At 45.1% G+C, this 16,586-nt stretch overlaps 1 protein-coding gene across 1 annotated transcript; it reads right to left on the bottom strand.

Moving 5' to 3' along the window:
- Positions 1-4,514: 4,514 nt before the first annotated feature.
- On the bottom strand, positions 4,515-13,992 carry LOC100274936 (uncharacterized). The gene is made up of 7 exons (NM_001349907.1): positions 13,320-13,992; positions 12,797-12,926; positions 11,809-12,339; positions 11,249-11,356; positions 10,545-11,090; positions 5,658-5,780; positions 4,515-4,932 (listed from the first exon to the last, which is right to left on the bottom strand). The coding sequence occupies exons 1-7, from the start codon at positions 13,922-13,924 to the stop codon at positions 4,765-4,767; spliced, it is 2,211 nt and encodes a 736-aa protein (NP_001336836.1). The 5' UTR covers positions 13,925-13,992; the 3' UTR covers positions 4,515-4,764.
- Between the last annotated feature and the right edge of the window lie 2,594 nt (positions 13,993-16,586).

The following is a 16,586-nucleotide window of genomic DNA, read 5'->3' as shown; positions in this document are numbered from 1 at the left end:
CAACAACTGCAGCAGCACGACCAACATCATCGGCCTCCAGCAGGCCTCGCTCCCGACGTCTATCTCCTGAGGAGATTGCTGCTAAGCGAGCCAATGGTGAATGTTACCATTGCAAAGAGAAATATTCTCCTGATCACAAGTGTACTGCTCGCGGCGTGTTCCTGCTAGAACTGGAGGAAGATGACACCACCACAGAAACTGGCTCACCAGAAGACTTGGGTATTTCACTGCAGGGTATGACCGGAATAGGAGTCGCTGACACCCTCAGACTTCCGGTCAGCATCAATGGCATCACACTCACTGCATTGGTTGATTCAGGTTCCACCCACACTTTTCTTTGTGACGCTGCAGTATCGCGCCTAGGCTTACAAGTGGTTCCTCAACCCGGTCTCTCAGTAAAAGTGGCCAATGGCGAGCGCATATCCAGCAGGGGCAGGGTCACTACCACACTCACCATCGGCACTGAGGATTTCCCCACAACATGCTACTCCTTACCATTGGACGGCTTCGATCTAGTTCTGGGGGTTGAGTGGTTGCGGTCTTTAGGACCCGTCATATGTAATTTTGACAACCACACTATGGCATTTTGGCGCCAAGGACGGCTGATCCGCTTGACAGGCATGGGGGACCCGATTCTCTGCAGCACAGCCATTGACAAAAGCCGAGAATGCATGGAGGAACTTCTACAATCATTTGCTGCTTTGTTTGAAGAACCACACGGTCTGCCGCCTTCGCGTCGCCATGATCATCATATTCGGTTACTGTCTGGAACAGAACCGGTGGCAGTGCGACCGTACAGATACCCCAACTTCTGAAGGATGAAATCGAGAGGTAGTGTGACCAAATGTTGCAGCAGGGGATCATTCGTGAGTGCACATCAGCATTTTCATCGCCCGTCTTGTTGGTAAAGAAGGCAGACAATACATGGCGGTTTTGTATAGACTATCGTGAGTTGAATGCAAAAACAGTAAAAGACAAGTTTCCAATCCCAGTGGTTGATGAACTTCTAGATGAGCTACGGGGTTCATGCTTCTTCACCAAGCTTGATCTTCGCAGTGGATATCATCAAGTTCGAATGCATCCCAGCGACATCCACAATACAGCTTTCCGAACACATTGTGGTCATTTCGAGTTTCTTGTAATGCCATTCGGCCTTACCAATGCACCATCCACTTTCCAAGCTCTCATGAATGACATCTTGAAGCCCTTCATCCGAAAGTTCACACTGGTTTTCTTCGACGACATCTTGATATATAGTTCGTCCTGGACAGACCACCTGAGGCATGTAAAGCAGGTGTTCCAGCTGCTGAGTAACAACAAGCTGGTTCTCAAGCGTTCCAAATGCTCCTTCGGTGAACCGACAGTGTCATATCTTGGACATATTGTATCAGCACAGGGGGTCGCTATGGATCCATCTAAAGTGGATGCAGTGGAGTCGTGGCCAATACCACGTACACTCAGAGCTCTCCGCGGTTTTCTTGGTCTTACAGGATATTATCGCAAGTTCATAGCTGGTTATGGGTCTGTTGCAAGCCCTCTCACTGCTCTTCTAAAAAGGGATGCCTTCCAATGGACAGATGAGGCAGCAGAGGCTTTTTGCCAGCTGAAACAATCACTATTAACAACACCACTTCTTCAGTTACCCGATTTCACCAAAAGATTCTTCATTGACTGTGATGCGTCGGGCTCAGGATTTGGGGCAGTTCTACACCAAGGGGATGGAGCCATAGCATTTTTCAGCAGGCCTGTGTCTCGCCATCATCAGAAACTGCTAGCCTATGAGAGGGAATTGATTGGGTTGGTCAAAGCAGTTCGACATTGGAGACCATATGTATGGGGTCGACCATTCACAGTCCGGACTGACCATTATAGCTTGAAGTTCCTGCTCGATCAACGATTGTCAACGATTCCTCAACACACGTGGGTCAGCAAGCTTTTTGGATATGACATCACGGTGGAATACCGGCCAAGCAAACTCAATGGCGCAGCAGATGCGCTGTCCCGTCGGGATGAGGATATGGGAACTATGTACACCATCTCCTCGCCTTCCTTTGATTTATTTGCTACTTTAAAGGCAGAAGCTGAAACTGATTCATAGGTGGCTGCAATCTGCAAGCAGTTGGCTGATGGCACTGCTAGTCCGGGTTGGACTACAACGGATGGTCTGCTACGGTTCAAGGGCAAAGTATTCATTCCAGAGGCGTCGTCATTATGGTTTGTACTTCTTGCCCAAGCTCATGAATCTGGTCATGAAGGCGTGCAAAAGACAATTCACAGGTGGAGAACATCTTTTTACAGTCCAAAAGCACTCCATCGGGTACGTGAGTTCATGCGCAGTTGTGCAGTTTGCCAACGCAACAAGACTCAGCACCTTCATCCAGCTGGTTTGCTGCAACCCTTGCCCATTCCTTCTATGGTTTGGGCTGACATATCAATGGACTTCATTGAGGGCTTTCCAAAGGTTGGTGGCAAGTCAGTAGTGCTGACAGTTGTAGACCGATTCTCAAAGTATGGCCATTTCATTGCCTTGGGCCACCCCTACACGGCAGTTTCAGTGGCGAAGGCTTTCTTCGATGATATTGTCAAACTCCATGGTCTACCATGTTCCATTGTAAGTGATCGGGACACAGTTTTCACTAGCCAGTTTTGGACTGAACTGTTTCACATGGCCGGGGTTAAGTTACAGATGAGCTCAGCCTTTCACCCACAATCAGATGGTCAATCAGAAGTGGTGAACCAGATTATAACTATGTACCTCCGTTGTCTCGCTGGGGATCGACCTAAATCGTGGTTGAAGTGGCTTCCATGGGCTGAATATTGCTATAATTCATCATATCAGTCGGCTCTAAAGTGCTCGCCATTCAAAGTAGTGTATGGCAGGGACCCTCCTCCTATGGTTTCCTACCAGCCAGGGAACTCCAAGGTAGCAGCCGTTGATGTCCAGCTGCAGGACAGAGATGCATTTCTTGAGGAAATCAAAGCACGTCTAGTGCAAGCTCAAGTCACTATGAAAAGCTACCAGGATCAGCGTCGCAGAGAAGTGGAATTCAGTGTGGGAGATTGGGTCTGGTTACGGCTACAACAGCGAACGACTGTAGGGGTCACTACGGCTTCTCCCTCCAAGTTGGGACCAAAATTTTATGGTCCATATCAAATCACACAAAAGATAGGGGAGGTGTCCTACAAGCTGCAACTACCACCAAATGCACGCATTCATGACGTTTTCCATGTTGCTCTCCTGAAGAAGTTCGAAGGCATCGTGCCAACACAGCTGGTTCCCTTACCACCCTTGTTACATGGGCGGGTTATTCCATCGCCTGAGAAGGTCCTCCGAGCAAGGCTGAATAGAGGAGTCTGGGAGCTGCTGGTAAAATGGGTAGGGCGCTCAGAAGCAGATACGTCATGGGAAGAAGTTGAGGCATTTAAACGCCAATATCCACATATGGCGCTCGCGGACGAGCTGTTTGTTGGGGAGGGGGGAAGTGTTGTAGATTCTTTTGTTGGAAGGCATTATGCTAGGCGCCAGATTTAGTTTGTTAAGAAGTACTAAAAGTTAGGCAATAATTAAGGAGGCTTATCCTCCCGGGAGAGTTATCTTATCCCCTAGAAAATCTGTAATATGGTTAGGCACCTAAGCTATAAAGGTGGCCTTAGATTGTACTAGGAGATTATCAAAGAAGTTGTGCCTGTGGGTGCGGCTGCTTGATCACCCTGGCAGAACCTACGCCATCTGGTGATCTTAGCTCCCAGCCGCCACACAGGATACCCTATTCCCTGCGTTCTTCTACTCAATCCACCTTAATATCCCATCCTTCGTGGTGCACTCCTCCCCGCCCTGCGCATCACAGCCGGGTTCACAACAGAGGATTACCAAGAATACTGCAAATCAAAGACTTGAATCATGTTTGGAAGTAGAATATTTTATAGTTTCTAGGCAATACTATGGTTTATAGGAATACTAGTGTATTTATGGGCATTAGATGTTTGGTTGTATTCGCAAAAGCTATGTTTTCAAAATCATGGTATTCCAGATCCATGGTATTTTCCAGACCAAAATTTTCATGTAATAGCTAGCTTTTGTCTAAATATCATGTTTTATAACGTTGTATCGAAATATTGTTTTTGAAAACAGCGGTATTCTTAGAACAGGTCAAAACCATAATATTATCATGACAATTACAAAGCATAGCATTGTAAAATCATGGTCTTTAGTGCCAAATTTTTTGATCTGAGATGAACAGAATATGCTTGAAACGCTCATAGCCAACAATCCATAGTGTCATCTGAGGTGCTGCAAATTTTCATAGTGTCATCTGAGGTGCTGCAAATTTTTTATTTGAGAGGGGATTTTTTATGCCCTACACTTTCGGACTGCTGCAGCTGCAATCTATAGAGACAAAATATTGTAGAAGCCGTAGTCGCGGCTTGATTAAAGCCGCAACAAACAGCTTGATTAAAGCCGCAACAAACATGCTTACGAGCATGCAATGCGACAAGTTAAAGCCCTCATTGCTGAACATCCTTTAGGTGCTGCAGTTCTTACAGATGTAGATTGTACAAAACAATACTTACTCTAACGAATAGAAACGAGAACTGTATGTGCACTCTTGTGGTAACGCTGAAAAAGAATCTGAACAAATTTTTGTGACTAATATTTCCTCAAATTTCCGCTTCCTTGTGATCCCAAGAGCAGGAAGGCAGCCACTTTCATTGTCTATGAAAATAGGCCATGTGATCTGCAGCCACTGTGAAGTAATCAAATCACTAGCTCGGACCAGTCGATTTGTTGGTGTTATTGCTGCTGTCATCAAAATCATGTCCTTCCGTCGTACAACCCTCCAAATGTGCTGAATCAGGTGGCATAGTGGCCTCAGCAGGAGGCTTTTCCTCGCTTCTCTGTAACCCAGTGTACCGCGCAAGATCAACCCATTGCTGCAGTAAAAAGAATAGGTAGTGAGAACAGGACAGAGAAAATACACTGCCACGTGGTAGCACTACTAAGCTGTGTAAAGTATTGAGATTGCAAATGTTTTCAAATCGTCTGATTGATCCTAGTCACGAATCATCATAGTGCGTCTGATCGATCCTAGTCACGAATCATCATAGTGCGTAACTGATCGCCATGTTACTGATAAGCCAGACTAGTTATGACTAATTATGATTAGTTGGATGACTTGATAACCTTTGCATAGAAACACTTTCCATATTAAGGAAGTATGATAAAACATGAATTGAAATTTTCTCAAAAGGTGTAAATTTGATTACAATGAGCTGACTACAATTGCCTTGTAAAATATCAGAAAATGTTCCAGAGAAAATTGAGCTAGCAGGAGGATTACTTTCAAAATATTTGCCAGATCGTTTAATTTTCTACTAAAATCACATCTTAATTAAGTAGTAAGTGTTAGAAATATATGCATATGGTGAACAGGAACTGCATAAAAAATTAGAGCACCAACTATTTGTTCTATGTGCACGAAGTTAAAATGATAAGCAAACCAGCAAAAGTACATGAATCATAATGCAGGAAGATTTAACAACCTCACTGTTTGCAAGTTTCTCATATCTTAAAAATCATGATTGTTTACTACAAGAAACTTGAAAGAAATACTAAAACATACTCAACAGAGAACAAAGTAAACGGGAAAAAGTCCAACCTGTGTTCCCCAGTATGAGTTCAGTGTCCTAGCCACGAATGACAACAAACCAGCAATAAGGGGTTGGTTGTAGTATGTCACCAGGCTCTCTCCTAGTCGATACTCCACTAGACCAGCAATAATCTTCAACACACAGTTAGCAAAGTAAATTCAGACAAACTGTGAAAACAAAACTACTATAACATATAATTTGCAAGCAAAATTTATTCCCATGATCTGGAGAGTGGAAACAGATCAAATTTTCATGGTGTGCCCTTTTGACCTGTTCCTAGATATATGGATAGTTGAACTGCAAACAAATCAAGAATATGTAAGAGAGATTGCATTTTTTTAAAAGATGAAGTCTTGAACCATGGCCTCAACAGCACAATCTTGTAAATCAAAGTTTTAAAAAATGAGGAGCAGCATCCAAAAGGAGACGGGACCACATGAATTTAGCAAAAATCTGGGTCTTGTTTAACATGCTGAACATGACATGCTTCTAAGGAATAAATTTAAAGGTGTTAAACAGTAAATTTACTTGCATTAAGTGTTAGAGATTGTATCTGGGCATATCTTTTAGATTTGTAATTGTCATGTGCTCTAGGCCATATTGGCTTGCCTTGTACTCCAAGCCATATTGGCCATATTGGCTACGGGGATTCAGCCCTCCTTCGCGCTTCACGGGCGCTGACGCCCGCGTGTGCCGACGCGTGGCAGGGAGCCACCCCTCCCCCGCGCTTCTCCTCGCGCTCGCTGTCGACATTCGTACCTACTCCGGGCCTTCCAAAGGGTAGCGCTGCGATGGCCGACCCGAGCGCCTCTGCCGACTTCGCTGCGCACCAGCACCTCGCGCAGCCGTCGCTGATGGGCACAGCAGAGCTCTGCCCGGATCTCGCTGCCTCTCCGCCCCAGCTCGCAAGCTGCCATCGACAGCCACCGCCATGGGCACGGCCAACGGCCAAAAGCCGGTAGAGGGTGCTTCCTTTGACAAGCTCCGCCACGTCGAGTCCATGTCGGAGCTGCCCTCCGGCGCCGGCAAGATCTCGCGGATCAACGTCATCATGCTCAGAGTTGCTCGCCGTCGAGGAGAGCAACCTCATCTTCCCCAGCTCCGACTTCTCTGTCGATGCTCTCGTATATATAAGGGTCACCCCCACGTAAGGTTAGTTTTTCCACCTACATTTCTATATGGTATCAACAGTCTAGTTTCTTCTCCTGCTGCCCTAGCCCACCAAACGTTGATCCCCCTCTCTGGCGTTGCCTCCCCTGTGCGCTGATTCTCCCCTCCCTCGAGTGCCTCCTCCTCTGTGCCCCCAAACCCGTCGGCACTTCAGCCCTGATCCCGGACTGCATCATGTCATCCATCACCTCCACCACCTTGGCAACTAGTCCATCGTAGACCAGCGGTAGTTTTCTTGCTCTCTAGCCCTGCACCATTATCTACGTAAACTCCTATGTTCCTAGCCCTACATCAATGCTATAAATTCTTCTGCCTCTACCGGACCATCAAACTACCATAGTGTGCTCGCCGGGCCACATTGGCGGGCTGTTATGACTGATGAGTACCATGCACTAATCAGCAACGACATGCGACGCCTTGTCCCTCAACATCCTGGCACCAATGTGGTTACGGGCAAGTGGAACTTGAAGCCCAAGTCCCACTAGGATGGTACACTTGCTCATCACAAGACACGTTGGGTGGTCTGGGGCTTCTCACAGCAGCACAACGTCGACTATAATGAGACCTTCAGCCTGGTGGTCGAACCTGCCACCATTCATGTGATCATGTCATCCTCAGCACTGCGACCTCTCGTGCCTGGCCCATCTAACAGTTGAACGTCAAGAATGTGTTCCTTCATGGCCACCTCGAGGAGATGGTCTATTGTCAGCAGCTGTCTGGCTTTATTGACTCCTTTGGTCCTAATCATGTTTGTCAGTTGCAGAATTCCCTCTATGAACCGAAGCAGGCTCTTGGGAATGGTTCCAGTGCTTTGACACATACATACACCGCTTCGAGTTCATCGCTTCAGCCTCCGACACGTCCCTCTTTGTTTACAAAGATGGAGACAATGTTGCCTACATGCTTCTCTATGTTGATGACATCGTCCTGATCGCATACTCGACACGGCTGTTGTAGCACTTCACCATGCATCTCCACATCGAGTTAGACATGACGGACCTAGGTGCTCTCATCACTTCCTTGGCATCTTCGTCACACGCTCCACTAACGACATCTTCCTTTCCTAGCGGTAGTATGCCATTGACCTCCTACAGCGGGTAGGTATGGCCGAGTGTCACACTACATCAACTCTTGTTGACACTCCTATCGATCTCTCTTCCACTGACGACACGCCTGCTGCTGATCCGATCACATACCGGAGCCTCGTCGGCGCTTTACAGTATCTTATGCTCACTCATCCCGACTTGGCATATGTTGTATAGCAAGTACGTCTCTTTATGTATGATCCCCGTGAGCCCCATCTCATGTTGATCAAGCATATCCCCCGATATGCCAAGAGCACACTGTCCTATAACCTTCACATTGGTACTGGCCCGATTCAATCCTTGACTGCTTATAGAGATGCAGATTGGGCTGGCTATCCTGATTCCCGGTATTCTACCTTCGACCACTGTATCTACCTAGGAGATAATATTCTCTTAGTCCTCAAAACGCTAGACGACTGTCTCTCGCTCTAGTGTCAAAGCAAAGTACTGTGTCATCACCCATGCCATCGCCGAGTATGCTGGTTACAACAACTGCTACAAGAACTTCACATCTCCGTTTCTTCGGCGACCATTATGTATTGTGATAATGTGAGTGTTGTATGGTCAACCCAACGCATCACCGTCGCACAAAGGATATTGAGATTGACATACACTTCGTCTGCAAGAAGGTCGCATTGGGCCAAGTCTGGGTGCTCCACGAGTTGTCCTCTCACCAGTTTGCCAACATCACGACAAGGACTTACCTATTCAGTTGTTTATTGATTTCTGATCCAGCCTTTGAGTTCCTGATTCTCCCGCTGCAACTGTGGGCTGGTGTTAAGATTGTATCTAGGTATATCTTTTAGATTTGTAATTACCTTATACTCCAAGCCATATTATCTTGCCTTGTACTCCAAGCCATATTGGCCCTATATATATGATGGTCGCCCCCACCTAAGGATGTAGTGTTTCCCAATTATCTTTGTACATTAAATTTCTAGAATCATTGCAAATACAACAACAACAACAACAACAACAACAACAACAAAGCCTTTTTGTCCCAAGCACGTTGGGGTAGGCTAGAGATGAAACCCCGTATGAAAACCTCAGAGCTCAACCCCCAAAGAACAGAAAAGGGAAACAAAGGCAAAGGAGAACCGAAAACAACGAAACGGGGAAACACATAAAAGAGATAAAACCCACAAGGACCAGCAAGATCTAAAATGGACACAAGAAAAGGTCAAACGATTAAGGAGGAAAAACGAAACTATCAATCAGGGTTCTGGCACGTGAATTGCACACTTCCACCCCTTCCTATCTGCGGCGAGCTCTTTGTCAATATTCCACTCCTTCAGGTCTCTCTTCACAGCCTCTGTCCACGTCAAAGTTGGTCGACCTCTACCTCTCTTCACATTTTCGGGACGCCTAATTATTCCGATATGCACTGGTGCCTCTTCAGGTCTTCGTTGGATATGTCCAAACCATCTCAAGCGATGTTGCATAAGCTTCTCCTCAATTGGCGCCACTCCTACTCTCTCTCGTATATCATCATTCCGGACTCGATCTCTCCTTGTGTGGCCACATATCCAGCGCAACATACGCATCTCTGCCACACTTAGTTGTTGGACATGTCGTCTTTTAGTGGGCCAACATTCTGCTCCATACAACATAGCCGGCCGGATTGCTGTCCTGTAGAATTTGCCTTTTAGTTTGCGTGGCACCCGGTGGTCGCATAAGACACCCGCAGCTTGTCGCCACTTCAACCATCCGGCTTTAATTCTATGACTGACATCCTCATCGATGTCTCCCTCCTTTTGAAGCATTGATCCTAAGTAACGAAAAGTGTCTTTCTTGGGTACCACTTGCCCATCAAGACTAACATCGCCATCCTCATACCCCATGGCACTGAAATCACACTTCATATACTCTGTTTTAGACCTACTAAGCCTAAAACCTTTTGCTTCCAGCGTCTGCCTCCACAATTCCAACTTTTGAGAAACACCACTCCTACTCTCCTCAATAAGTACCACATCATCGGCAAAAAGCATACACCACGGTAAAACTCCTTGTATGTCCCTTGTGACCTCATCTATCACCAAAGCGAAAAGATAAGGGCTCAAAGCCGACCCTTGATGTAGTCCTATGTTAATTGGAAAGTCATCGGTGTCTCCATCACTTGTTCGGACACTTGTCACAACATTAGTGTACATATCTTTAATAAGATTAATGTACTTTGTTGCTACTTTGTGTTTTTCCAAGGCCCACCACATTACACTCCTAGGTACTTTGTCATAAGCCTTCTCCAAGTCTATGAAGACCATATGCAGGTCTTTCTTTTGTTCTCTGAATCTCTCCATAAGTTGTCTTAGTAAGAAAATGGCCTCCATAGTTGATCTCCCGGGCATGAAACCAAACTGATTTTGGGTCACGCTCGTCATCTTTCGCAGGCGGTGTTCAATGACTCTCTCCCATAGCTTCATTGTATGGCTCATGAGCTTAATTCCACGGTAATTAGTACAACTTTGAACATCTCCTTTGTTCTTGAAGATTAGTACAACTTCTAGAATCATTGCAAATCATTAAGAAAAATCAGTACAATGTTAATACCATTCATGTAGAAAGAGATTAGAAAATTTATAATATAAACGAAAAATGGAACCTAGGTCTTCAAATCAAAAGTTGGCTATTTCCATAAACTACCTGATACCGCAAATTTGCTGATGTTCCAAGAAAGCAACTATAAACAGCTGCTGACTTCCAGATGGGAGATCTCTTCCTTCCCGTTTCCACATTTTCTGAAGGTTTCACAATTCCTCGGGCAGCATAGATGAGATCTGAGGAAACCCCAGCCCCAACACTAGAAATGAAACCAACACTGGCAAGTTTCAGACCACCAACCAACACTGCTGCAATTCTTTGCTTGATACTCCAATCCTGGCCCAAGATGTTCTTTTGGAATGCATTATCTGGCAATGATCCTAAAAGGCCTTTGACAAACTCCAAACTCGAACCAGAACCATCATCAGCATACTGAAGGACTGAAATAGTAGGAGCAGGAAGCCACACTGTAAAGAAATCAACAACAGACCCTCTAATAGTATCTGTGAGGACATAGTCAATTTCTTCAAAGAACCTCCCTTTCCGCCTTTCATACTGCGCTAGTAGAGTGGTTGTTATTGATATGACCTCTTCAATGGCTAATCTTTGAAGGAATTTAGGGTCTGCCAACAGCCTTTCTCTGAAACCCTGTAGAAGTTGATTTTAAAAACAAAAATTCATTCTAAACTATGTTTAGACATCACTAGCTTCCAATAATGCATCAAGGAGTGTTCAGAAACCTCAACTAATCAAATTGATAGGAGAGATGACTGAGGAGTAAAGTGAAAATGGTGGAATAATCTTACTTGAAATCGATGAATCAGTTCTGTCATAACAGGGTATTTCTCGAGGTCAAAAAAGTTCTGCAATATTTCAGGTGAAACTACACCAAGATCTAGTCCTTTCTGAAGATCCTGCAATGTTCAGTGCAAGAATTCAATTAGCCAAACTCAAATATTATATGCTGCTACCAAGTATAAAAAAAATACGAACAGAAGAAAAATCTTATTGCAATGAGAAAGATTTTACTGTATTAATAATAAGCTACACTTTTTAGGCACTTATTTTCTCAATGCATTATCTCAAAGCATATTCTGGGCCTGCCTTCTACTGGTTCCCAGCACAGATTGATGACCTAACCCTTGATACAAGATTACAAGTGACCAATGAAAACCCTAATAGGAAAGTACACAAAAATATTGCATGCAACCTATCGATTTTCTTCCTGAATCATGGTCAATATTCCTCAACCCTTGTTATGTTCTCAAAGTAAAAGGCTAGCATCTATGACAACAAAAAACTTTAAAGCTTCATGGAAACAGAGATTTAGTGTGCAATGGGCCAGAAGAAAGATCAAGTAGCAGACCTGAGGTAAAGCTTCAGGCCTCCTACCAGCAGCATTCATCACTCGAGCGATTTCGGCACGGTCAAAACAATTTCTAGTGCAAGGTTTAGCCGCTGAATACCATAAGAAATCAGCAATGGGGACTTCACCTTCCCTCCTTATAACCTGTCTTTCAGGATCAAGCAGTACCACAACTTGGTCTTTCTTTGGCACCTTTTTAGATATTCTCCCAGGAACACCACTTCCTCGTGGCCCGTACATAACATGGCTTGCACCCGTCACAACAATTAGCAACCGTGAAACATCTCCATCACTAAGTTCTCTCGTAATAACCTGGGAAATGGTATAATCATCAACTACTCTTGCCTGTTCTGATAGATACGAGGTAGAGCCAAACATAGAGTCGTCAATCGATGAGATCTTGTCTATCAATGACCTTCCTGAGCCAAACATGAAACTAGAGATGAATCCTGAGCCTGCTGGAGGGGCATATGCTTCTCTTTCTGCTTTTTTGAGAGCTCTAATCCCATCTGCTTGGACAGTTCTTTTCACCTGCTCAAGAAAGAAACCTTATATTCGACGAAATTGACCAGCAAAAATTGGCATTTGAAGCTCATAAATGCCCAAAACAAAGTATAGAAATAGTAACATGCACATTCAGCAGAATACACTTCAGGAGTGATGAGTCATAACACTAACAGCAACTGTATCTTAAGTGTGCAAAACAAGGTTTTTCCACTAGTTTGCACGGAGTTCTCTATATACTAGAACCATGCTGATGGCATGCTTGCTAAGCAGCTGTGTAGAAACCTGCAGAGAGATAGTATCATGTTATGTAGAATGAGAAATACATAACGAAATATATAGTGTCATCTTTCAAGATATACTGGAAAAACTTTGCCAGGACAAGACTTGATTCACTGGCGCTGTATGCTATTGATAAAAAAGGTTGTCCACATTATTCACATACTAGCTTATTGACTGTACAAGCTAAGTAGCTAACAATCACCTCCAGTGGTGTTCCACAAGCAATAAGCTTAATTCCAGTATCACGGCAGTAACACAGAAGAGGTTCATACTCCTGCCATAGCTCCTGCGACCAGTGCGATGTGTATAACTTTAAGATTCCACCATCAATCCTAAATAAAGCATAAGCTTGTCAAGTTCTTACTTAATTCTCTTATAGAATGTAATTGTTCGCGAACATCCAATTAGCTTCAACAAACCATGAGGTGCAAAGAATACTACATCTTTTTCATGATAAAATACCACACTATTAATGAGGCAGCATACAATTTATGCTTGTTACAATTGTTAGGAAGTGGCGGAACAAAGTGTATTCCAGGCCCAATGGGGCTCATATACAAGTTAAACATGTGCAAAGAACAAAGAAGCCCTCCAAGTGGTCGCCAATTTATCATATTGGGCTCACAAATCATAGCAATTTTTTCCATCGCAACAACGTTGCCTTAAAATTAGAACATATAGGAGAAGTGATAAATTACAACCGCAGACGGAGAGCAGCACCGCACCTGCCGTCCATGAACTGGTCGAGCTGCTGCTGTAGGTCGCAGGGGAACGCCTCCAGCGCGAGCGCCAGGCCCCTTCCAGCGTCAGCGCAGCGGCCCGCGAGGCCCCTGACGATCTCGAGCTCGACCACACGGTCGTCGGGGTCGGGTTCGAGCTCGGCCTCGCCGAGGTACACCACCCTCGCAGCCGCCAGCTTCTCCCACACCCGCCCCCGCGCGTCCCCTGCCAACGCCTCTGGCTCCCCGAGGACCGTCGCGTCGTACACCCTCGACATGGCCGACTCGCTGGCCTCAGGCTTCGTCTCCGCCGCATCCGCGGCGGGCTGCGGGGAGAGGGATTCTTCGGTGGGCGGTGGATGTGGAGCCGGGCTTTCGGTGTCATCGGCCTCGGTGGCGGCGGACGGGAGCGGGCGGAGGACGGCGGATGCGGCGGCGAGCGAGGGAACGAAGAGGACGAAGCCGCGGCGGGAGGCGGATACGCTGCGGAGTGTTGAGGCCGCAGCGGCGGTGGCCGTGAGGTGTTTGGCGCCTAGGCGGGAGCTGCGCCTGCGAGAGGAGAGGCGCGGTTTGGAGGCGGCGGGGATTTGAGACGGCGCGTGGGACAGCATTGCTGGCAGCCTGCTTGGAGCTGTGCTTGCTGATCGCGAGAGCCGATGCTGGGAGTCTGGGGATGTCGTGGTCTCGTGGATAAACTGTGAATCGATTCACAGGCAGCGGCACTAGAGAAAGAAGAAAAAAAAAATCGCGATCTCGTCATTTTCAACGCCAATTCTTGACACATGGTAGTACCATGCAGATTGTGTGCGTGTGCGTGGTCGTGTGGATAAGAAAAGACGACAGCCACAGGCTCTGATGGACTGGCCTGTCGGCATCCAGCAATGTGTGAAATACTGAGTGTTTGGTTGTACCTGCTAAAGTTTAGCTCGGGTCACATCAAACGTTTGACTTTTAAATAGGAATATGAAATATAGACCCAACCAACTGGACTAGATTCGTCTCGTCTTTTAATCTTCGGCTGACAAATTAGTTTTATAATCCGACTACATTTAATACCCGGAACGGAGGTTCAAACATTCGATATGACAGGGGCTAAATTTTAGTTTAGGGTACACTCGTTTTGCATGAAAAGAGCTGCTTTCTTTTAACTCCTTTTGCACTATGCCAAGATACACTCGTACATAATACACATACATTATTTAAGTAAGAGCCAGTTGGGAATTAGAATGGAGCGGCTCTGTCTGAGAGATTTTGGAGAGACAAATGATTCAGCATTTGAACATAATTTTATTTTTGAAGTCGCTTTGCCATACACAGAATCAAATCCAAACAATAAGTTGGGATCAGAATCAATCCAAACAATAAGTTGGGATCGGAGCGGATCCGTTCTACCATACACTGAAATCAAACAATTCTTTAGTGCACACGAAGTTAGTAACACAACTGGATCTTGATTTTTTTATTTTAGCATCTTTTAAAAAAATCACTTTTCGATTATTAGTGGAACAAAGTGCTATTTATCCTAGAAATCAGTGTCATGGTCTCTAATACACAATTCAACGCCGTCGAGATATACACACTAACACCATCATAGATGTGACATGGCAGCACCTCGACGCTATGACCTATGCTGCTAAGCTCCACGCCATAGATATTAGCATCGAGCTATTGCACCGAGCCACGACTTCTCCTTTCCCTCGCCCAACGTCTTCGACACATGCGACATCCATTTATTTCTCATCTCTCTTCATATCCCTTCAACGTTCTCTAATTCATTGACTCAAACTTTGAAGCTTGGATTTGATCCTTGGATCTTCAAGATCAAGGTATCCTCCCTCTCCTCAATTTAATCCATGTTAAGTGTGTTTTTGTAAACCTAGTTTTCTAGGTAAATATGGGTTGAACCAATTTAGATTTTGATATACAAGCAACATTGTTTAGTAGATCGGTTACGTCTACAAACATATGTTTAGTTTCTGCCATTGGATTGTATGTGTACATGTCAAGGCGTAGATTTTATGATTAGATTATAATGTTAGTTATTATGTTAGGTTAAATTTGGTTGTTATATGAAGGTTTTGTTTTGTTATTTATAATATTTAGTTTTGTTAGTTATTTAGTTTAGGTTATATGTCCATATTAATTTGAAATATTTAGATTATATGTTAGTTAAAAAGACTTGTTTTTTAGAATATTTTGTTTTGATGGGAGAAGTAACAAAAAATGGATCATCCCATAGATTTAGATGCGTCTTGGATGCACCCTTTCTAAGGTATCGGAACTAAGTGCGACTGTGGAAACTGGTAAAACAAACCCACGTGTTTCAGGGCAGTTGAGTAGTATGGCTTCGACCAAAAGGTCCGGTCCACCCCTGTCTGGAGAGGACGACGAGCAAGAGCCCTTCCGACCACCTCGACCTAACAAAGGCAAGGTTGTGGTCGAGCAGGAGAGGCAAAAGCGTCAACATTTGGATAAAGCCCAAGAGGAGGTTACTGTTGTTGCAGTCATTGTGGAGTGCGGTGAGAAGGGTGGGAGAGGAGGAACTGCATGATTTGGCTCAGATGCACCTCTCAACTAGCCCACAACAGCTAAGGCAGCACTCCGTCGGTCGACACGTACACATGTTCCTATCTATCCTTCAGAGATACCACCTCCACCATACTATAGAGAGAGATGAGTATGAGGTGGAGCTGGTCTAGGATGACTTGTGCTTGTTGGAACTTCGCAGGGCTACATCTGGGAGAGATCATCACTTCAGGCACGTGACTATCACATAGTGGTTGCCCAAGCAACGAGACCCCAAGGCTGGTATCCTCGTCAGCATGACTATTCAGGAGTCATTTTATCATGCCCAATTTCTAGAGAGGATGTCACTTAAAGATCATAAGACCATCGACATGCATATTCTAGTTGATGCAATAAACCTGAGATTGGGTGTGGCGGAACTGCCCGAATTATTCCAACTTAAGTGCCTAAGTCCCGCCTTAGAGGCTAGACCACACTTAAATGAGAATAACCCGTCAATCCCTCGGATCTAGTCCGACACGGCCACTGACAGGATCAAGTACCACAATCTCACTCGATGGGGAGTCACAGAGCAAATACAATAAAGCATAAAACCATGCATGTAAGAGTATTAAATTATTACATCACCATCGGAGTTTTGCAAAAGTAGTCATCATTGTTTGAGTGCAGCGGAATAAAACTAACGATAAATAAAGGGAAGGATGGGGAAGCCTGTCCCATCACTCCTCATGCTCCTCCTCGGCCGAG

Source organism: Zea mays, chromosome 8, assembly GCF_902167145.1.
Source record: "Zea mays cultivar B73 chromosome 8, Zm-B73-REFERENCE-NAM-5.0, whole genome shotgun sequence".
Taxonomy (NCBI): domain Eukaryota; kingdom Viridiplantae; phylum Streptophyta; class Magnoliopsida; order Poales; family Poaceae; genus Zea; species Zea mays.
Note: the sequence above shows the minus strand (reverse complement) of the source record. Positions and strands in the feature narration are given on the sequence as shown.

What these genes read in the sequence shown, in the direction of transcription:
- LOC100274936 (NM_001349907.1), bottom strand. Translation starts at nt 13,924, where the DNA reads ATGCTGTCCCACGCGCCGTCTCAAATCCCCGCCGCCTCCAAACCGCGC. An exon ending in AACTGATTCATCGATTTCAA is followed by an intron (nt 11,091 to 11,248) that starts GTAAGATTATTC and finishes CAACTTCTACAG; the next exon opens with GGTTTCAGAGAAAGGCTGTT. An exon ending in CAGCAAATTTGCGGTATCAG is followed by an intron (nt 5,781 to 10,544) that starts GTAGTTTATGGA and finishes TGTGTGTTGAAG; the next exon opens with ATTATTGCTGGTCTAGTGGA.